The sequence below is a fragment of the Haliotis rufescens genome, unplaced genomic scaffold (genome assembly GCF_023055435.1).
Source record: "Haliotis rufescens isolate VD_foot unplaced genomic scaffold, xgHalRufe1.0.p SCAF_15, whole genome shotgun sequence".
Lineage (NCBI taxonomy): Eukaryota > Metazoa > Mollusca > Gastropoda > Lepetellida > Haliotidae > Haliotis > Haliotis rufescens.
The window spans coordinates 9,227,390-9,251,533 of record NW_025963835.1 but is presented as its reverse complement, the minus strand read 5'-3'; the positions used below and the strand labels follow the sequence as shown (position 1 = coordinate 9,251,533).

The window sequence follows — 24,144 nt, the reverse complement described above, 5'->3', positions numbered from 1 at the left end:
AACAATGCGCTGTAATAAAGTTCCTTACAAAGGAGGACAGAGCAAAAGAAATCCTTGATCGCATGTGTAAAGTGATGGGTAAGGATGCTCCTGTCTATTCCACAGTTTACCTGGGGTCTCTACAGTTTAAAAAGGGTAGGGAGTCCATAGACGATGACCCAAGGTCAGGCAGGCCTTCAGATGCCACCCAAACCGAAACCATTGCTGCTATAGAAAGAAGAATTTTGTCTGACCGATGAGTGAAAGTATTCGAACTTTCTAGGGAATTCCAAATATCCGTTGGAACTGTTGTAACCATTATTCATGAGCATCTTGGTATGTCCAATGTATCTGCAAGAAGGGTACCTAGAAACCTCAGAGCTCAAGATCGCCATCAGAGAACTGAAAGTTGTTGAGACCTCCTGGATCTATATACTGCTGATGAAGCTGGATTTCTTTCTCGTCTAGTGATAGGTGATGAAACATGGATCCACCAGTGGGACCCAGAAACTAAATTGGAATCCATGCAATGGAAGCACCCCAATTCTCTGTCTCCGAGGAAGTTTCGCACTCAACCATCGGCTGGCAAGGTAATGGCCACCATATTTTGAGTGAGTGAGTGAGTTTGGTTTTACGCCGCTTTTAGCAATATTCCAGCAATATCACGGCGGGGGACACCAGAAATGGGCTTCACACATTGTACCCATGTCGGGATTCGAACCCGGGTCTTCGGCGTGACGAGCGAACGCTTTAACCACTAGGCTACCCGACCGCCCCCCATATTTTGAGATGCAAGAGGCATATTACTGATTGATTACAAACACCAAAAACTACAATCAATGGACAGTATTATGCTGATGTAATGAAAGAATTGTGAAAAATCTATTCACAAGAAACGCAGTGGGATGTTAACACATGGTATTTTACTTTTGCATGACAACGCTCGGGTTAACAAGTCGAGAATTGCACAGGCCACCATATATGAATGTGGATTCCAACAGTTAAATCACCTATCCTGCAGCCCAGACTTAGCCCCCAGCGACTATTTCCTGTTCCGGCAAATGAAATCTGCTCTACATGGAAGAGTGCTTCCAGGATGACGATGACATAAAGGCTACCACAGAGGCGTGGTTAGAGGGTCAATCTGCGGATTTCTATGAAAGTGGTATTAAAAGCTTGAAGGACAAATGGAAGAAGTGTATTGAGGGGAATAGAGATTATATTGTAATAAGCGCCCCGCTCTAATAAGCGCCCACGGCGATATATGCTAATATATTGGCTAGTGAACAATCCCAATCAGCACCCCTTCCGATTGATCAATGTACACAAGACTTATGTATTCGTGTATAATACGCACTTATGTGTTATATGCACCCTTAATTATGGGCAATTCATTTCTGGAAAAATATATCTGTCGTATGTCAACATTTCAGGCTGTCAGCATAAACGAAATTTAGGATCTTTCAGCTCTGTCTTTTCCACCAAAATAATATTCTAATTAGAGCCCCCTATTTCTAATTTTGAGAGCGCCCTGGGCGCTTATTACGTCGAATACAGTATATCTGCCAAGTAATGTTGAAAGATATTGAATGGTTTTCAAGTTGTGCTCCAGAAACGAAATCCCCCCAATCCAAAAATCCAAAATCCAAATGCAAAATTCTGCAAATAGCAAAAGGCACCACTTCAGGATCTGTTTGATATATCTGCAAATTTTTGTTTAAAACTATTGAACAGTTTTCAAGAAATGAAAAGAGACAGATGGTTGGATGGACTCACAGACGAGGCAATCGTCTATATTAAGTGACTGGCATATTGTGTAAGCTCTTCTGTCAATAACTAGTTTAAGAAATAACATGCACGATGAACAAATGAACACATAAGTATTATAGATAAATAACTTACGTATATTGAGGAAGATTTTCATCATATGTAGATTTTACTGAAAATTGTTCAGCATTTGTCTTAAACATATCATTTGGATCCCAGCCATTCTACAAGAAAAGAGAAAAATATGTTTAATAATCATGACAAACTATACAAAGCGATTTCAAATCTGAAAGAAATTGCACCCTTGTTCCTTTACCTAACTTATAGACTAGATAACTGCAATGTAGTCAACAGTATAAAATTTCAGAAAAGATAGACACTTCACAAAAGTTGCTGTATGTATTGTACTGCTGATATTAAATTTTTTACTGCATAAATACTGTAAATCTTGAAATTAACGCAAGCGTGAATTAAATGTGAAAAATGAGAGTGGTCTTTGTTCGCATTTATGAAAGTTTGCATTTATGTCTCTAAAATGTCTATGAACAATAAGATGGCCTCACTGCACACTTTGGATAGTGGAAATACCAACTTGAAGATAAACATAAACACGGTTTATTGAGCAGCACCTGTTACAAGTATATGACAATGTCATTCAAAGAACAGGAATCACACAATAGGCATCCGGTGAGTTATCACTGCTGGGGTCAAGAGTTCTACCCACTCATGTCAAACTGGCATCAGGAAGAGTCGTACTGATTTTGAGTCGCATTTTTGGCTAGGGGTCAGCATTTAGTATCAAGATTTACAGTACTAAGAACGAAAAACTCACACTAAAATAGAATGTTTTCAACAAAATACAATATCATCATCATCAGGAGAAACAGATTCCTTCAGAAACTTCAACTCCCTCAGCTTGGTGACCTCAGCATGTTCAAGCAGGAAGACATTTACAGAGCCAAAAATGCCTTTTGAGTGAATTTAAGGATATGGTCACACAAGGTCAAAACTGAAATTATTGTTAGTGACACAGTACTGTAGCTCACCTGGATATGTAGTCAACAGTATAAAACATCAACACAAGTTGCTCCCAGCATAGAGATTCAATTACTTTCTGCATATATACTGAAGACTAGAAATGTGTTTGCATCACAGGGAAAAAAAACCCAGAAGCAGAGTCATCCCCACTTTTTCTCAAAACTCATGAACCATTTTAACTTTACAGGTGACTGTTGACCTCACACATGTACAACACAGTACAAGATGAAGCCAGAAGAAAGACCTGTGTTTCTAAATATCTTAACAACAAAGTTAAGTACTTCTGGTGTAATAACATTTCTGATTTGGGAAAAGATTTTTAGCAGTAAACTGCAATGCAAACTTGCCAATACAATATACTGAGGTACAGGTACATTCTCTGCGTTAAGAGAGAATTTCTCTCTAATCTTCCAGTCCATATGAAAGAGTAGTTATTGAGCTATCAAAACAAGAGTCATCAGAAAGATGACAGATCCCCCCGGCAGCTTTCTGTAAAGTAACAATAAGTAAATGAATCAAGAGTTGAATGTTGAAGAAGCATACATTGTTTACATATTTCATCCATATGACGGCGGTCTGTAAGTAATCGAGTCTGGACCAGACAATCCAGTGATTGACATCATGAGCTTCGATCCACACAATTGAGATATGATGACATCCATCAACCAAGTCAGCCAGCCTGACCACCCGATCCTGTTAGTCGCCTCCTACAAGTCACCTTTTACGGAAAGCATGACTTGCTGAAGACCTATTCTACCCCAGATCTTCACAGGTCCATCACATAGGAGTCAGCTGTTGGGTCTATGAACAGGTGGGACGTAGAGGATAAATCAAGGTTGTTGATGTGCCAAGTGCGCTGTGCGCCAGACCACAGCCCTGAGGTTGTTTGGTCCTCAAGATGTGCATCCCAACCCTGTAGAGAAGTGTCTACAAAACAGGTATGACTTAGTTAAGGAGACACCTCCTTAGACGATCGACTCTACCGTCCACTGACTGACTCCGGAGTTGAGGCAGTAGAGCAACAGCTAGGCAAGGGTCCTGACATCTAATGTAAGGTGCGAGGAACTGTTGAATCTGACTTCGTCTCACTCACTATCCATCCCAGTTGATGTGGTAGGCACCTGTGTAAGATCAGAGTCGCCAGGTCTGGATGGTTCAGCAGACAGTCGGTCTATGTGTGACTCGAAAAGGATGTCACTCGGGTGCAGATAGGCTGCCACTGGCTTGGTGAGGCAGGTAAATAACCACGAGGATACTGAAATACCAGATGGGAGTAAGGGCCATTGATAGTTGACACGATTGGTAGTAGAACCTGAGGAACTTCCGGTCACTGGGATGGATAGGCACACGCAAGTTGGTGTCCTGTAGGTCAAGAATTATCAGGGAATCATAAGCATTGATTCTGGTCCTGAGCAGTCTCAAGGTAGTTAGACGGAAGTATGGTGAACGCTCCAGGTGTAGCACTTATTGAACACGGCGAGATTGTGAATCACCCAGACGGCGGGTGGCAGTGATCTCAACGAGCGCCGCCCTGAGGCATGTGATCAATCTGCCTCACTCGTTGATAATCCATTACCTTCTAGAGATGATTCACCCGACTGACGTTGGACTTGTGAGGCCAAAGACAACAGAGATTTCAACCAGCATCTAATATCTGTCTCGATGAAGGAAGTGTCAGGAATCCTGATGGTAATCGGCTTAGACGACCCAGACATTCTGTTAAGGTCCTCGTCCTCAAAGGCATCTTTCATCCTTCTGGAGAAGTCTAATGAGCGTAGCGTATCCAGCGCCTTCACCATATCCCTGAGAATAGGATCAGGCAGGATAGAGATAGAATGTAACCAAATGGTGTTATCAACACCCATACCTGGGAAAGTGCTACCGCAGTCAGGTGGTCAGCCATCCAATCTAGCACTTGGGACAAGCTGGGGTGGGTGTCCCACTCGGGACACAGCTGAGCGACTAATGGATCAGCTTAGAGCATTATGATTTAGATCATCGTCTGGAGGAAGCGCTGACGAATGAGATGATGGGAGCTGAGAGGAAGATGGCGTTTCCAAGCCCGAAAGAGAGCGCCGCTGTAGATGTAGACGGGACTGGGAGTGTAGGGACAGGTTTAACAAACAGAAGGCTAGAGGTGCCGCAAGCGCTGGAGACATCAATGGTGCGTAAGACGCCTGAGGCAGACTGGTTGGCAAACGTAGATGCCAAATTTAGTTGAGGCACAAAGGTCTGCTGAAAGAAGCCCTGCATGTATGGTGACGGACGGGGACATGGCAAGTGCTGGCGAGAAAACTGGGTGTGCAGTAAACAATTGGTCCTGAGGGACAGTCAGGTCAGGCGTCACAGTGAAGACCGGAAGCGCAGGCATAGCTGAAGCGCTCATAAGCCCAAGAAGTTACTGAGGAGCCTGAAGGCGTTGAGGCTCGCTCCCCTGCAGCCGCCTGAAAAGGTGTGGTCAGCTTAGTGTGGGTAGTCATGACAGACGCAGAGGATCTGGTTATGCATGGGTACATGCAGGAGGGTAAAGTATTTCAGAAGTCCCTGTAGAACCGGGAAAAGCCCAACGCGACATGGAGGGTTGAGTAGTAATCACTGGCGACTCAAGTAGAGATACTTGAGAGTCTGACATCCTCGAACTGCAGTGACTGCTGAGCAAGGCAGTTGCATGAGAGTTGCTGATACCTGCTAAAGCTTGAAGGGGAGAAAGGAACACCAAAATTATACTTCAAATCATTTGTACAATTCTGTGTATATTTAAGGCAACATGGGTGAAGATATTTTGAAGATTTTTACCACAACAGATACGACAAGCAAACTAAAAAGGGAAGTCCAAATGATCCCAGATTACCCAAGTTGAAGGAATTAAGTTCAATTCAGAATAAACAGGGTAATATAATTACAATTATCAAGTATAAGACACTCTAAGAGGTATTTGGAAGCTAAAAGTACTTAGCAAGCAACAATACCACACCAAACTGAAAGACAAAACACGAGAGATGTAAGCAAATTCAAGATGGCACACTGAAACAACAATACATATGTGAATGTAAAGGATGACAAGTCCCATTTCACGAACAAACCTGGACTCAAATACATGTACCAAGGCCTCCTTCCATCTCAAGGAAGGACAAATTAACGTAAATATGGCAATAAACAAGTTTAAACCACAGTTTAATCCAAACACTGGACAATTTATTAGAGCAGTATGTCTGTCGGGTTACAAGCAGTAATGTGGAGTTTACGTGATGTCATCACATCCAGTACACAGGGTCTCATCTGCTGGGTCCTGCCTCACACTTCAGTGAAACAACTTACTTCTCCACTCGACCCGGCAACTTTGTTTTCTGCCAATTAGCAGTAAGAAAAAAATTACATATATAATATTAAAGGGCCAAGGAGAGTCAATTTTTTATATTTTTTTTAAAAACTTTCAAATAGACTTTAAAAGTTATAATTAGTGGGAATTAGCATTCCTAAATTTTTCCAAAGATTTGCAGGAGATTTTCCCAAGGAGAAGATGATTACAGACAAGCAGGCCATGACATGAGCTCACTTGACCTTCAGTCAACTTAGCATGCAATGAAGTAAATTACAGATGTTGACGACAATAGCATACAATTCAATATCGACCCGTGAAGATTCCAGGGTAGACTAGGTCTTCAGCAACCCATACTTGCCGTAAAAGGCGACTCTGCTTGTCATAAAAGGCAACTAACGGGATCGGGTGGTCAGGCTCGCTGACTTGGTTGATACATGTCATCGATCCCAATTACATGGATCGATGCTCATGATGTCAATCACTGGATTGTCTGGTCCAGACTCGATTATTTTACAGACCGCCGTCATATAGCTGGAATATTGCTAAGTGCGGCGTTAAACAACAAACAAAACAATTCAATATCACATACATGATAACCACTTACTGATGAATCGTTTTCCATTAGACTAATATCATCTCCAGTATCGCCTTCCCATGGCTGCAATTCCCTGACTTCTCTATCATAGGACTGGCCATTGAAGCGGCTTATTGCTGTGTCAGTGAATGTATCTGTAAAGAAGAATCATATCACCTTGTAATCAAATCATGAAAAAGTAATTAATAAAAACTAAAGTTATCGGGTAGACATCATTTTTTTAGCTTGACCTTCAATGGTACCCAATCATGTGTCAAAACAATTCTACGGGTGTAAGGGGTGTAATGGAATATCAGTTTTGAAATCATTAACATTCATCACAAGCACATCTACCACAAACACACTACATTAGAAATTATACATAAGACTCTCTCTCTTCACTATTCCTCTGTCCTTGTGGACTGGCAACTCTAAAAATTACCAGTCCCCACTAATTTTTGGCAGTCCCAACTTTCAACACACAAAAATACGTATGAAAATTATTTGGTTTTAATTTTATCAACTTCATGTTCAGTGCAAAGATGTCATTTCTGAAGTAACCTAGTTAGATCTATACGGCAATCACAAAAACTTCAGCCACAATTTTCTCTTTGTTTTTTAATATTTCAAGACGAAGTCACTACAAATGGATATTTAACCTAGAAATAGACAAGGGGAACCTGGATGGTAACAGACAAGCTGACTTTGTTCTTTTGTACTTACATGAATATCACCGATGTTTTATTCAACAACAAAGATTTATAAGGTATGTTATTTGCCGATCCACAGGGACTGGCAGTCACATGAATTACTGATTCAAACATAATTTTACCGGTAAAAAACTGGTAATTACCGGTAAATGGGAACACTTGGATAGCAACCCGAGATCAACAATCTCTTGGAATATTTATATACTAACGTGGCCAAGTCTCCTGCCAAGCAAATGAAGCGTATATTATGTCAACAATAGTGAAATTTGATCACACAAACACATACATTTGAAAATATTCAAAATTTTGTTAGGAGTAAAAGGCAGCAGGGGAGCATCTACTTGATGTAAATGCAAAATATCCTGAAGAAACAAAATAAAATGCTGCAAAACACAATTTCTATGAAGTTCAAGAAAAAAATGAAACCTTCTCCACAAAAACATGATGGAAGTACAAACTGACAAAACCAGTAACTACATTTACTGCTGAATTCATTAGGGTGGGAGAAAGAAAAAACATTACAAGTCACATTTTGACTCATAATAACATCTACATGGAATATTTGTTAAGAAACATAAATGGCATTAGTTTGTGATATGTGACTATTTTCATTACCAGTTCAAACCCAAGATGTTGCTTTGGACATAGTAGATTAAATGCAAAATATTAAGATTCAAAAAGTTCAGTTCATTACCACATTGATTAACATACAAAGAAATACTGGTGGTCACTTCAACATACACCTATTCCATCACACCCCACACAAGATGATGGTCAGTGTATGGAACTGGAAAAAATCCTGTTGAGATGAGCTCATTAGAGAAGATCAAGTCTAGTGTACCCCCAAGGATGTGGGTTGGTTTGCTGATATACTGTGCGAATGTAAACTGCTCCATGAGGTTGGATAGTGCATTGTTGTAACAGACAGACTGGTCCATATTGAAGTCCCCAGTGATAAAAATCCCATACTGATTGAGAGGCAGCTGCTCCAGCAGAGTTCGCAAGTGAATGAGGAAAGTTCTCCGAGATGATGATGGTGCCCTATAGATGACAACCAAGAGAGTAATACTTGCTTCAATGTAGCATCCGAGAGTCTCTACAGCAGGAGGTACCTGTAGTTCTGTTGCCTCTCTGTACTGAAGGGCATCTTTGATTACCATAGCTAGTCCATGTTAGGAATGCTTCAACAGAACATTGTGACCTGGCATAGGAAAATCATTACCATTGGCAGTCTCATCTGTTCTTGTTTCAGTGAGGCACAACACTTCAAGATGGTGCACAGATATATCAGACATTAGATCTGTAAAGTGTCTTGGAAGTGATCTTATATTTAAATGCCCAACAGACATCTTGTCCTTTTGGCAAAGAACAAAGGGGATGTTGCCATGAGAGAATGTCATTGTTCCTCAAGTGCTCCATTTCTTGTTTTGCCGATTCATTAACAAGTACTTTCTTTTGAGAGAAGTTGATAAGTTTGAGTCCCTTTCTTGATGGTGAGCAGCTTAACATTGTGTATGTTAACCCTTGTGCCATTGGTGTTCGAGGGGGAGTGTTAAATCAGCAACAATATATTGGTAAGTACTGCCCTGAGATTTGCGAGTTGTTAAACCAAAAGCTAGCATGCCTGGGTATTGTATTCTTTCAACAGGTACTTGGACTTTTTGTGACAGAAGGAAACGTGCTGTAACTGCACCTACAGCACAAAAGTCTTCATATCAACATGTGCTGAAAACTGTAAAAAGTTTCATAGAGAAGTATGCCATTTTATTGCACACTCATCTCTGTCATAATCAATGCAGAAGTAGGGATGATGGATTTCATAATGAAGTCATTAAACGAAAGTTACCCTCAACCATTATTGAGGCACAAACTGACAACTTGGTAGAAGCCATGCACAGTTTCTCCTACTATGGGAGATACCTCCAAATGATGACAAACACAATTTTGGCACAAAAACCCCCCTAACTATGACTTATAAGATTCCTTAAACAGGTTAAATGGGTATCAAGTTGAATCTTTTGGCATTTAAAAGAAGAATTCATGAATTTCTAAAAGTTCAACAAAAAAAAATAAAAATTTCCATATGTTTAAATAGTAAAAGGCACCAGTTCAGCATGTACCTGACAGACATGCACAGTTTCATGAAAAAATATTTAACGGTTTCTGAGTTATGCTCCGGAAACGAAACGTGACGGACGGACAGAGCCCGTTTCTATATCCCCTGCCAACTTTGTTGGGCGGGGGATAAGAAGAGTGTTGTCTTTGAAGAAATCAATGCGTGTAATAAGATGTTATGGATAGTTTTAGGTACAGGGTACGTAAATGCAGATTTATGGTTGCAAAAAAATACAGTAATCGCTCGCGTGATAATTGATGAGCATTATAGACAATCAGCTGTTTAACCAAGGTGGAGTTGTAGGTGACCAACACAACAGTACATGCTCGGCCTACCTAACATGATCTCCGTCACTATAGCCTCGCCTCAGATAATTTGAAAAAGGATAAAAATATTGGAGCTGTTTATGATTCATAGGGTAAAATAAAAATTATCGAGTATTATGTGTAGTATCCAACAAACATGGGATAACAAACTTGGTCAATAAAAAATGGAAGTTAGAGATAAAATATCGCTAGACGTGATGATTTACCATTTAAATTGTATTTCCTGTTCTGCTAGGAATTATTTCATACAGAGAGAATAAGATTACTGTCTGAATGTCTCGTAAACCAAGCCGGAAACAGCAATCAAACACATTTTCCCCAAATCTACCGGTGATTCACTTAAATACCTAATAACATAAGTTCAAAGAATTTTGTTGCAATGCTTGGAAAAATTGTATCTAAAATGATTATTTCATCAAGAATAACACATTCTGTTATCCTGTTATATTAGATGCAGCATTTATATATATATGTTACAGGAAACAAGTATAATCAGTGATTAAGTCTAATAACTGGAAATTTCAGTGATTATGTCTAATAACTGATTCACTCGGTGGTTATGTCTAATTACTGAAATCTTCAGTAATTAGACATAATCACTGAAATGAACCAAGGGATTTTATACTTGTTTACTGAAAGCATATTCCTGCCTTGTTTTTATTATGTGTGCTAGTTTTGAAATTAGATTAGCTATCAAAGTAAATACAACTTCCTGTAACCAGATACCTATATCACAGAAATAAGCTTAAACAGTTCAATCTTTTATTTCATAAAATGGTATGACGTGAATGGTATGACAAATAGCAGTCAGATGGACACTCAGGAATGTTTGTTTGCACATGAAAGACTTAAATGACATCTAGAATTACATTGCATCTTGGCCTTAAAACATTTGCAGCGATTGGTCTGACACCGTTTAGTTCCAACACAATTACACCTTACAAAGCCTTGCCCACCACAGACTGCGTCAAGTTGAACCACTTGACGTAAAGAGAGTGTTCGATCGGTATTGAAATCCATGAGTCAAAGTGTGAGGTATCTGCTTACTTACTTACTTTGGAGATTTGATGTGCGCTTTCCGACTGATGCGTATTTCGCACACGGGCCCGGCCAGGCCATTTAATGTGCTTCCCGAAGGGGGCGAAAGTGATGTGTGCAATCCAAGAGGGGGCTTTAGGGGTTGCTTATATAGAATTTGGGAATTTTGAGATTTGGAATAGATGCCGATTGGGTTGGGGAGGAGAACTAAGGGAGCTGGGTATGGTGGATGTTTGTTTGTTTATGTAATTTTGATTTGGTAGATTGTAGTGTTTTTAGACGCGTTTTATTAGTTCCGTTTTGATTAAGAATACGCCTAAGGCCTTGAAGTTTTCTAGTTTATTTTGTGGGTTTAGTATTGCTTCTAGAGTGAGAGCCTTGTTTAGATTGAGGGTGGTTTGTAATGCGGTTCGATGTGTTAGGTAGTGTGTGCAGTGGATGAGTGCGTGTTCTGGGGTTTCTAGTTGTTTGCAGTGTGGGCAGTTACCTGTAGTATGTTTTTTAATTTTTTTTAGGTGGTTATTTAGGTTGGTGTGTCCTGTTTGGAGTTTAGTGATTACTCTGTCGATTTTTTTTGATGGATGGAGAATTTTTTGGTTTGGTTAGTGGTTTACTGAGTACTTTTTTGATTTGGCTATTTGAGTTTAGATATAGGTTATGCCATTTTTTGGTGATGTTTTGCTTGTTTACGCTTTTAATTTCTGATTTTGAGATGGGTAAGTTTAAGCTTATTTCTGGGATTTTGAGGGATAGTTTAGCTGCTTTATCGGCGTTTTCATTACCGTATATTCCTACATGGGCGGGTATCCACAAGAAGGTTATTTGTTTGCCTGCCTTAGTTAGGTCGTTGGAGCTGTTAAGTATTTGATTTATTAATTTAGGTCGTTTTTTTGTATTTTTGTTTTGGAGGGCTTGTAGTCCACTTAGGGAGTCGGTAAGTATAAGGATTTTTTTGTGGTTTTTGGATTCTTGATTATGGAGGGCTGAGGCCATGCCCATTAGTTCTGCCGTGAATATTGATTGGTTGTTTGGGAGTCGGAAGGATTGTGTGGTTTTAGTTGGTTGTGTGGTATGGACTCCGAAACCTGTGTGTTTGGAGATCGGATCTGAAGATTCATCCGTGTAAATGTGACACCAATTTGGCCAATTTTCGTGTATGTATGCTAGTGTGGTAATTTTAGCTATGTTTGGGTCGGTTTGTTTATTTATTTGGCTAGCTAGTGTTGTGTCTATTTAGGGTATTTTAAGTTTTGGGGTGAAGATATTTGATTTTTTACAGTTTTGTTTAAGATTGTTTATTTGGTGTTCATTTAAGTAATTGGTTATTCTTTGGGATATTGGAGTAAGTAGAGGGTGTTTTCGAGCTAGGGCTTGGTTTTTGGGGCTGGTATCTGGTCAAGGTGAACCATTTATATGTGTTTGCCTGGTTGGCTTAGGACAGGATTATGAAGCCTTCTCACAAGTTATTATAAAAAGGCAGGAATATGCTTTCAGTAAACAAGTATAAAATCCCTTGGTTCATTTCAGTGATTATGTCTAATTACTGAAGATTTATATATAGATATATATATGTCAAATAATTATAACCACAAGTGTAGCACTTTGGTTCAGCTGACTGCTACAGCCGGATTTGACCAGTCACAGTTGAGATTTCCCGTGCTCTATGCATTTGATTATGAAAACATTACATTGACATACAATAGTCAAATTGCAGCAAATATGACTTCAGCAAACGAGTCAAAGTATGGCATTTCCGATATATGTACCTATTGCCTGACAACTTAATTTTGTTTCAAGGCGTCATTAGAGGTAGTCAGTTCATAGTTGCTGTAAATAACGGTGAGTCGGTGCATGATTTCTCCCAAATAAATGTAAACACTGAAAGAACTTTTGAATAAAATTAATAAATACATTACAATCATATGTCCAGATATGCAATGAACATGTTCTTATAACCAAATAGTGTGTAATTCAGTGCAGATTTCTTTACTGTTAATTCCGGTGTTATCTGCTTACGATAATCAGCTGGTATTGTCTTTGCGTTGGGGGAAAAACATAATGTCAGTGTAAAACTTAAGTTTATTAAAAATGTACGTAAATGAACGTCATGTAATTGCTAAGGTTGAAACATTACAGCAGTACATCACGACAGTGCGCCTTGTTTTGGTTGACAGTACCATAAGGGGCCTTGGAAAACTGACACAAGTTAGGCTACGGCATGGCTTGTATATATTCCATTTTGCATATCTCACTTTGATAAATAACAGATGAGTTCAAGTTAAATACAATCTTTACAAAAATTTTGTTGTACATATTCGATTCTAGTGGCCACGAATATAGAATTCAAATCATGAAGGGATACGGTTTGATTCATCGAATACACAAGTGAATTGTAACAGCCCTAGTTGGCAGACAAACAAAGGCCCATAAACTCACATTGACGATGTAAAGTTAAGCTAAAAAATCACCAACCTTTGACTGCATAATCCAAATCAACATTGGCAGCATTGAGAGAAACCACATCATCTTTTCCAAAGATAAGTTTCTCTATGAGTCGATCTTTGGATGGAATACTGCTACATCTTGAGTCTTCTATCTTGTGTGCCAGTTCTAAAACCACATTCATCTGTTGAAGAAAATATTATGAAAATGGTTTAATGTGTTTTGATTTCACAAGATCAGTGATTTGGACATAAAATAAAAGCAGCACATTTGTCCTGGGCCAACCTCAAAGGTTGTTTCAATTATTTGTTAAGTAACTAGAAATTGTATGTTTGCAAATACTTGCAAAAATAGAAGCATCCAGGTCAACGCCATTTCCTCAAAAGCTTTGAAAGTCGAACAAGCATGAAATACTCACATATTCCGCCAATATGACATGTCCGGTTGTGTGCAATGCATTAGCTCCAGTGAACTATGTTCACTGGGCCTTTTTGTAAATGGCCTAATTGCAGCAATAAAAAAATTTATTACTGGTGCTGTTTTGCCATCTGCAGTTTATGATAGAATATGTAACTGTATTTGTAATGAGTAAGGATGAGACATATGGACGAACAACTTCTTTATTACAATTAGGAGCGATGGTTTTGGTGCAGATTCTAACACTGTTACCAAGCAAGCAAAGTACAGTGTATGGTTGACAAGAATATATACTGGATAGGAGGTGTTTATACAGTTGAGTGGGTTTAAGATCAGTTACACTGTTGTATTTGTAATGAGTTGTGTTATTACTTAAATAGAAATTTATAAAACTCCTAAATAGCAAAAGGCACCAGTTCAGTATGTATCTGGTAAACATGCAAAGTTTTGTAAGAAATTATTTAACGGTTTTTGAGTTACGCTCCGGAAACGAACAGCACCCTTATAGAACCTAAGTCCAACTTCTTGCAATAGAAAGGTAAAAAATAAAAATTTATCAAATTCCTAAATAGCTAAAGGCACCAGTTCAGTATGTGCCTAGAAGACATGCAAAGTTTTGTAAGAAAGTATTTAATGGTTTTTGAGTTACGCTCCGGAAACGAACAGCACCCTTATAGAACCTAAGTCCAACTTGTTGCCATTGAAACGTAAAAAATATAAATTTATAAAACTCCTAAACAGCAAAAGGCACCAGTTCAGTATGTGTCTGGTAAACATGCAAAGTTTTGCAAGAAATTATTTAACGGTTTTTGAGTTACGCTCCGGAAACGAACAGCACCCTCATAGAACCTAAGTTCAGCTTGAGTCTGATAGACATGCAAAGTTTCATAGAGAAATATTTAACGGTTTCTGAGTTATGCTCCGGAAACGATTTCGGGACGCACACACGCACAAGCACACACACATGCACACGCACACACGCACTAACCCATTTCTTTATCCCCCGCCAATACAACCAGGTACTTTCCATTCAAGAACATAACTTCCAGACTTTGACCTGTCATGTTACGCAAAATCTGAACATCAGACATCAGATTTAGATGTCTATATCCGAAATTGTAATGGTTTCCTAGGTCGATGATTTTCAGCAGTTTATGCAAAACAAGGGGATATGGGAAGGCTGGTGGTCAACAAGACAGGATTTATCTGTCGAGTATAATCATGTACACAGGTACGGTTTTTTCACTCTACCAAGAAGACTGTGATACTTGTGGGAAAATGACTGGATATTCTGAAGCCCAGCAACTGATAAAAAAGTCAGATCCAAGGCTGGTGATGATCTGCATTTTATTTAATTTTTCTACTCAAACAGTGACCGTTAAACGAAAGCCTTTTGTTCAGATCACAATGGTTCTTGTTCTTTAGTTTTAGGGATATGAGTGTCATGGTGTGAGGGACCTGGCCATTCTGCAACAAACCTGGAAAGTCGAACCAGACTAATTACATACTATTTCATTGGTCAAACCCAGGATAAAATACTAATAGCACAAGTTTCATGGGTATATACAACCGTGCAGATTTAGACTGTGAATCCATGTTATATATAATATGAGTGGAACCTTCGTCCCTTAAAATCTAAAAGGAAAATAGCTTACATTCTTAAAATTATATAATTCAGGTTAAATCAAGGTTGCTTGTCACCGACCATTAGCTATACACTTGATATACATGGAATCCTGACTGTTCTCCCCTCAACTAATGAAACAATCGTGTATATTCTGTACCCGGCTGGTGCTAATACCCAATGAGCTTACAGGCCTAGCCGGCCGTGCTTATTCTCCTTACCGCTTTTAAGATATGTTACAAATACAGACCATCATATTGTACATCATACTGGCTACATAATGATATAAGAAACATCTATGACTATTTTTCATGATACTTGCACTTTAAAGTAGCATGTTTTCCATGTACTTTGTGCCAAAAGAACAGAACAGGAAGATTTTCAGTGTTCATGTGTGATCTGTTCTGTTTTCAAAAGATAACATTCTCTGATAAATATATGGTTACCTCACCAACTTACTAACCCAGGTCTTCGTGATTAAACAAAAAACAACAAATGTCATGTAGTTTTATTGAAACAAAAATTCATGATATTGTTAAGTATATTTTAGCATTGTTTTGTTTGGAAACCAAATCTTCAATACACATGAACAATAACAATACAATTTCTTTCTATATGTATGTCATTGATGTTATCTATTCATTTTATTCGTTCACTTACATTAAATAACTGATGTTCAGATGAAAGATAATAATTGAAGACTGATCAATTACAATGTGTTGCTGCATTGATAGATACTTTTTTGTGTCTGTACAGACAGCCATTGTTGAAAAAACCAAACTACTTAACATAAAAAAAAAACAAGGCAAAAATTGAGCAGGGCTCACACAACCTTCCCTCGAATATCAGCTGAAGAACAAGTTTGATATTGGAGATGCATTGATGCCTTAACATTTGAGCCAGTTTCTCTTTCAAAAGCACAACAATGACAGAGTAATGGCATGATTCAAAGATGCACTGGTGCATCTTCAGCAAGCTTTGTCGGACATTGTACACTTTTAAAAAAATCAACATTTTCTCAGGAAATCTACTGAACGAAAAACAAACTTTGCACTGCACCTCTCCACTTGGTATAGAAACTGTACCCCCAATTTGAAAAAAATCCATGCAGTAGTTTTCATGTCAGGAATGTTTAAGTAAAAAAAAATCTAAGTCAAAACTTGGTAAAATCTTTATATTTTTTATATTTGTATATTTATCCTGCATAACTCCTTAGTGCATTCACTACTTACCTTACAAAAAAAAATGGGACAGCGTGACGGTGATGGTCCTGGGTGAAGAAATATAAACTGTTGTTCGTAGTCCCACATTTGGTGACCACCGCCGCTGTCCTGTGACCTTGATGACCTTAGGTCACCTCTTCACATCACTTCCTGTCCCCCAAGCTTTTAGAAAAACATAATTTTGAGGTTTCTGAAGCCACAGTAGGGAGGCAAGTCTGCGATGTGTGTGGCTTAAACGTAGTAATGCAGGAAAAGCGTACAAACGTAAAAAATATTTAGATTTTACTAATTTTTTACTTATCCTGCATTACTCCATAATGCATCTGTATCGGACAGTTTGGAAGTGAGACCCCTCAAAATACAGAAACCTCAATTATTCACACCCTGAAGATACGACACCAGTTGATTGATAAACCGTGAAGCGGAAAAGTTCAGAAAAATGCCATTACTGTCAGGTTATTTCAATGTGAAAACAATTGAACATAGGAATTAAAGAGTAGCTCCCTATACACCTTCATTATAAAGACAAAACTAGCTCACAAACTATATATTTACTTCGTACGTCATACAGCCCTTGTGGGCAAGGAATTGTCTAATATATTTCCACTGGCAAAATCTAAGCGACTGCACAGGAAAATGGAATGGCTCTGTATAGGGCGAGTACATTATTTGCGTCGAGGGTTGGTGACCTGCTGGGCTACGAACAACAGCCCAAAACCTTGTCTTGTACACTTTCGACGTCCTCGAGAGTCACATAATGAGTCACATCCTTCCATGATTGTTTTAATAGAACAATTGCTGTGTAAAGCCATGGTAGAGGCTAGCACCCTGATTTCATGAAGATTATGAATGGCGATCAAATAAACCTGAAGGATGACTGCGTATAGCCATAGAGATATGGTGTGGATGTTGGAGACACGGGTATAAATAACTGCTCCCTCGAACCATGCCTTGTCTTGGAATGGCGGATGAAAATTTGCAGCGCTCGCACCGGACATAGTACAAGTTCACCCTCATCTTTGCTTCCCACAATAGTTGATGTTGGTGGGATGGTGAAGGAACGATCGGATTGGCCTGGTAGTTGATTTTTTGCAATAAAATCCCAGCACAACTCAAGATGTACCGCTGTGTGAGTCCCATGCTCAAAGCGAACCCTGGTGATGTTGATCGCATGTAGTTCACTCAACCGTGCTACCGTGGCTAATGCCAAGAGAAACACTTTTTTTGTGAGGTTATAAATTTAGTGAGTGAGTGAGTGAGTTAAAATTTAACGTCACATCAGCATTATTTCAGCCATATCGTGATGAGAAAAAGTATTATATTCAATATAGATATATTTAGACTGTATAAAAACCTGTCATCGAAGGACAGTAAAATAACTAGATTTATCACAGATTTTATTTAAAACTAGTAGATAACCATACAAATATAACACCATACATAACAATACAAGATAAAAATGAGCTATAGATCGCCAGCCACTGAAGAGAGATTACTATGCTAGGGTCCATGGGGACTTACAGTACTTTTGCTACCTTTAGATCATCCCTTCAGCTGTTGGCGATTATTGACAAATATAGCAAACATTAAAACACATATGCTACCATTAAAAACGTGGTAGAAATAGATTTACTTTGAAAGACGTGGTTATAAAATGGATGCAAAGAGGAGCTCAAAGGGGGGTCCTCGCAAACCTCGAGGTACCACGTTTAAGTCCAAAGCAGGTTGGCGGAACTTGGCCTTCTGATCCTCAAGCGTAGTAGGGCCTGTAGTTCCGTGACCTTAATCACCTTGTGATTTTGCCGGAACAGCAGACACTGAGTTAAGTCAAAACCAAGTACGCAGTAATGGTGCTACCTTCCAAGTGTCTGTGGGTACACAAATGTAGGAGGTATTCAGCTGGGAAAATTGTGGTGACGCAGTTGTAGGGTCTTGACATTTTGCCTTGCAAAAAGTTTCAAACGATCCCCTCGTGTCATCGTATAGACCTCTGGTAGAGGGACGATGAGCTAACGTTATAGCTTTTGCTGCCCGTGCCTTTCCAAGACGAACCAAACGTGCTGATGAAACCTGTCTGGTGTTGAATGAAGCAATTTGCTGTGAGGTTGGATAAGTAGGTTGGCCACTGTTGTTGGGGTAGTGAATTGTCCTCTCTTTTTAACTCAACGAACAAACCTCTCGCCGGCCACCAGGGTGCGATCAAAGTCAGATCAGAGTCCTTGTCTCCTTGATCTTTTGTATTACCCTGGGAAGTAAACTCCTGAAGGGAGGCGTCTACGAACAGGTGTAGATTCGGGGATAACCAGGATAAAGAGACTCCTCCTAAGACGTCAGACTCTACCGTCCACCAATTGAAGTAAGGCCTTAGTTCAGCAGGTAGAGCGATGGCCTTGAGGGGATCCTGACGCCTGATGTAAGGATTCAGGAATTGTTGAATTGGCCGTCATTGTAATCGGCCTCCAGTTAGATCCTGTGCTGAGGTGAGTAACCCAAACAACACTTGCCATTGCTCTTGTGGTGAAGGTGAAATGGGGTTTAACGTCGCGACCAAGATTATTGCACTTATATATAGCGACGTGCATGTACGTGTGTGTGTTTGTGTGGCTGCTTGTACTAGTCCAGACTGATGCCGATTTATAGTGCTAGCTCACTGTGATACCATGTCGCAGTTTAACATGAATACCCCACTCAGACATAGTATACTGACTCCGAGCCGACCAGTCCTTGTTTTAGCCCCTTAATGCCGAGCGCCAGACAGGGTAACAACAAGTTCTATCTTTTAATGTCTTTTGGTATGATGTGGCCAGGGATCGAACCTCCGGGCGGACGCTCTACCACTAGACTACGGAGGTGGTCTATTTCTCATGTTGTCAAACTGACGCTGTTGAAAATCAACTGTAGTTTGGAGATGATCTAGTCGGTCCTCTGACAGATCCTGCTCTACCGCACGTGTTGACGATGCTAGTCTTGATAAAGGTTTTAATACCCTTCAAATGTCTGTTTCAATAAACGCAACTCTGGTATCCTAAACCTTAAAGAGTAGTAGGCCTTGATGAGCCTGTCATTCTCTGTATATCCTCATCCAAACTATGTGACTGGTCTGCTGCCTCAAACACATGGATAGGAAATTAATCCTTCCTAAACATGGGTGGCTTAAATGACGGGGTAAGCGTCACCCTGGAGAAGTCCTCATCCAAAGATCTAATCATATCTGTCATCATAGGGTCGACCAGAATTGATGAAGGATGTGTCCATACTGTGTCTTTTTTATCCACCCCATTAACTGGGTAAGACACTGAAATGTGGTGGTCAGCTACCCAATCAGGTACAGTATTCTGTTGAGGAACCCTCTTCACCATTAGGATAGTCTGACGAATCAAAACAATGGTGAACGATTTCTACTCCGATGTGTAGAGCTACCTCTGACCGAGGGCTTAGATTAACCGCCAAGCGAATAGGAGTCATGCGTTGATGTCTAAGTACACGCAGGCGTACAGGCACTACTCAACGATGAGTGCGCTGTATTATGACATACAATAGGTGTATTATATCCGTTAGGCGCCGGAGTAGGTGCTAAGACCTGTGCGGTAGATGTAACTGATGCAGGCGTCTGATACATAGGCGTAAACGTGGGAGGAGGATACAGTTGTGTCATAGACTGCTGCCACATGGACTGCAAATATTTTTGCATCCAATTAGTGTTCTGTGACGGTGTTGACGCCTGAGCGTGCATCTGCCGCGCTGGATATATTGGTACAGTGCTTTGTATGCTGATAGCCCTGGGGCTGATGTCATTGTAGATGCGCTTGGGTAGTAGGCAGGGGCTGCGCTCGAGGCAGGTATCTGAGACGCAATGCTCAATGGTGTTGGCTAGAGCGTGGCTTGGGTTTGCACTACCCCCATCAGCAGATCTAGATATCTCAGGTGGCTGAAAATTAGGGTCAGTTGTGATACTCACAAAATCCTCTGGATTTGATGTTTTCAGCAGAGCATGCACTTCAGCAGCGACAGTAGTCGCCATATGATCCGCCTAAGATAATGGTTGCATAGTAATGACCGAACCATTTCCATCGCGATTCAGCGATTGTAACATCTTCCTAGTCTCACGACGGGAATGCTGCAAAATACGTTTGTGAGTGACCTGGCTTTAAGTTGTACAATTTGCTGGAGAGAGATTTAAGTAAAAGATACATTTAGAATTTGGTGTATAAATTTGCGTGCATGCCAGACAACGTAGATGAGGATCTTTGGCAGATTTGTTTTGACGACAATTACTACAAGGCGCAAGCATAGGTTATGCAAATAAAGACATTGATGAAGCGGGACTGGAAGACTGACATAGAATTTAATTAGTCCATCGACAAAAATATTATAACGAGTTGAAAGTGTCTTCAATAATTTGTATATACGCAAACTCAACGTAACGCCAAAGCTAGGATTATTTAAGAACACATAAATATGTTATACATATGCAGCTGAGATTTGTAAACAATTTTACTACCTTGGCAGGCAAACAATTGTAACACAATTCAAAATGGGGGTGAACAAACAGTGTATGGCGGGGAAAAAAGAGTCTTTTATGCCTAAATAAATCATATAAAACTGCACAACATGGTGAGAGTAATATGAAAGAATACATCACCCGTCGCAGATGAATTTTAGAATTGTAGACAAAAACTGAAGGTCAAAATTAATCTGAGAGCTCCGCTGGTACACATCTATGCTGTAGCGTGACAGGCAGTGATGTGGAGAGGTGACCTTAGGTCATCAAGGTCACAGGACAGCGGCAGTGGTCACCAAAAGTGGGACTATGAACAAGTTTTTATTTGTTCACCCAGGACGCTGTCCATCTTTTGTAAGGTAAGCAGTGAATGCATTGAGGATTAATGCAGGATAAGTAAAAAATAAGAAAAATAGCTATATTTTTTCAGTGTCATCAGCATGCAACCAAGGAGGAATTTTCACCTATAATTATGAAACAAATTTACAAACATTACCATATTTATTCATGTGTGATATGCACTGCGGGTTTTGTTGCTTTTGTTTACCTTCTTTGCATATACAATGGCTGGAATCACATTGAGATCATATTTACTTACATACTGATCTGCTTCAAGCCTCTGTGACCAAAATCTGAGCCAAATCCATGCAGAGGTTCTGGAATTATCTTGCTTACAACTGTGAACTGTGAGGTGTATGTATGCAAGGGAGGAGTTGTGGAATGATCAGACTCACAAATGATCATTTATGACTATTTCAAATTTCAGCATTAATTAACATACCTCTGGTGAGATTGTTCTGAAGACTCCTTCATATAAACATCCATTCTTAACTTGTACCTGCACTACACAGCCCTGAAATATCAAAACAAAGCATTACAATTCAACTGACACATGACAACAGTTATGTAAAGGAAGACAAAGTCATCGAAATCCCCCACGCTTTTAAATATGTGTAAAAATCACAAAAGCAATTCATATCCCTCACTATATCATCTGTATTACATCATCGCCATAATCCTGTAGTTTGGCTGTCATTACACAGCAAAAATCTTATAGATTTTCAACAGAAGTCACCTTCAGTGTCAGCTGACCTTATTACTTGTGTGGATAATAGTATTCATCCATCATTGCTTTGTGCATGTGAAATGTGCAAAACCTCACTTCATTTAAATACTTCCACATCCAACTAGATGCAGAAAAGTGTGGAAGGTGTGTAGGATTACTCTTAATGTTAAGGAGATAGTATTCTTAAAATTATTAACAAGGGGACAAGTTCATTTCTAGACCTGTTCCAAGTTTGGTGAAGGAATATAGCACGTTTTTCAAGATCTGCCCCAGAAACGAGCACTACGCGCATTTTCAATGTGTGTATTTGAAAAAATGAAAGAGCACCAGTTCACCACTAGAACTGTCAATGTACCAAGTTTAGTGAAGAATTATTGTACGTTTTTAAAGATCTTTGCCATGGAGATCGTTGCAATGGAGGCTCGAAAAATATTTTGTTAAATATCCAAATCTATCGAAAGGCGGAGGATACCAATGATAACGATTGTAATTTGTTTGACAATTCCTGCGATTACCAAATCTCTATTACATTATTGCAAGAATAGGAAGAGGGACTGGTGGGTTCTGACATCTAGCATTCTCCTTTTTCAATTCTCTATCCATAATGGATCCATACCATAAAACCTGAATCACCAAGTCTAATCAGAACATTACATCCATAAGGACAAAAACTTTTCCACTGAACTATTGTTATATTTGTCTTGAAATGACATCCCTCCTCATTTGTCATTTCTTGTGTTTAAGACATCAGTTCCTGTTTTGATGACGTCATTTCCAGTGGACTTGATAATCAACTCAAGATTTTATAATTTAATTCCAGCTGTTAATCTATGATCTGCCCTTCTCCCAGTTGACATCATGATCAAATGGTCAACTCATCTTCGAAAGCTGAGGCTGATGGAAATCCTAGTTTTAGTGTGTGTACAGGACATAGAAGTCTTTCAGGATGATCTACAATTTTGCTTTGAGCAGGTATGGAATAGTCTATGATGCAGGAAATCGTGATGCTTCAGTAATTTGAGTGGTTCCTCACAAACCTTTCTAGCAGGGAGGAATGTGTGGGCAGGCATCCCCTCCCAGCTCATGGCTTGTGGATCTGGAACAGGACTGACGTTCACAGGGTGTATGTTGTACAGACATGTGACAGGATCTGACGATAATTTCACCAATTCAGATTATCCCTCAATTTCAGCAGAAACTGAATTTAATTGTCCACGTTTGCTTATCATATCGAATTCAAACATACTAAGATCAGTCATTCTGTTTCGGGTTAGGTCCCCAGGCATGACATCCTATAATCAAGAGATGATCTCTTACTTCTATATTCCTGGGCTTCTGACAATGATTGTTTGGAGGGCATTAAATACCCTTGTGTAATTGGGATCTGGCTTCAATATACAAAAGATCCTCTTCAGGTTCAGGACCCGTGAAGATCCGGTTGAGAAATAGAGAATACAACACTCGTTCTCGTAAGATACTATTTTTACAAAACGAGTGGACTTTTTATGGTATCTGACCGCGGAGACGTTCACTCACGCCGCTAGTACATTCAACAGTTAGCCTACTCAACATTACTGTTGTCAGTGGACCTCGTTTCCAGCTTTTGACGTTTCGGAGCATAGAAATCACTGTGGTCACCAATGTTTATCGTTCCTCCATATAAAGGAGCAGAGAAAATGGAATTGACCAAGTCGCACCAAGGGTTTGCTTGGATTGTGCGGAGGTCACACATTGATGGAACGAGATGTGCTTTCGGGAAGGGCAAGGTCACCGCGAGTGTTGGAAGAGATCATGTTACTAATGTCACGATGTTGAACGCTGGAGAACGCCGGGCGCAAACTGGCATACAGTTTGTACAGTGCAACTGGACATCGTGGGTCGTTGGTGGACCATGCACGGGGAGGCACATCACAGACATTACGTGTGTCATTGCCAGTGAGTGTCTTTGTTTGACGTTCATTGTACTCAATGAACTCTCTACCTTTAGAGTCAGTCGAGTTT

General features: G+C 39.7%; 1 protein-coding gene across 2 annotated transcripts in view; it reads right to left on the bottom strand.

Annotated features, from left to right (window-relative positions):
- Positions 1 to 24,144, bottom strand: part of LOC124147155 (ataxin-2-like protein) — a 154,755-nt gene that overhangs the window by 109,405 nt on the left and 21,206 nt on the right. For both annotated transcript variants that reach the window (XM_046517765.1, XM_046517766.1), the window contains exons 4-7: positions 21,859 to 21,930; positions 13,343 to 13,496; positions 6,711 to 6,835; positions 1,882 to 1,970 (exon numbers count right to left, since the gene is read on the bottom strand). In XM_046517765.1, coding sequence (XP_046373721.1) covers positions 1,882 to 1,970; positions 6,711 to 6,835; positions 13,343 to 13,496; positions 21,859 to 21,930 — 440 coding nt within the window. The remainder of the gene's footprint in view (positions 1 to 1,881; positions 1,971 to 6,710; positions 6,836 to 13,342; positions 13,497 to 21,858; positions 21,931 to 24,144) is intronic.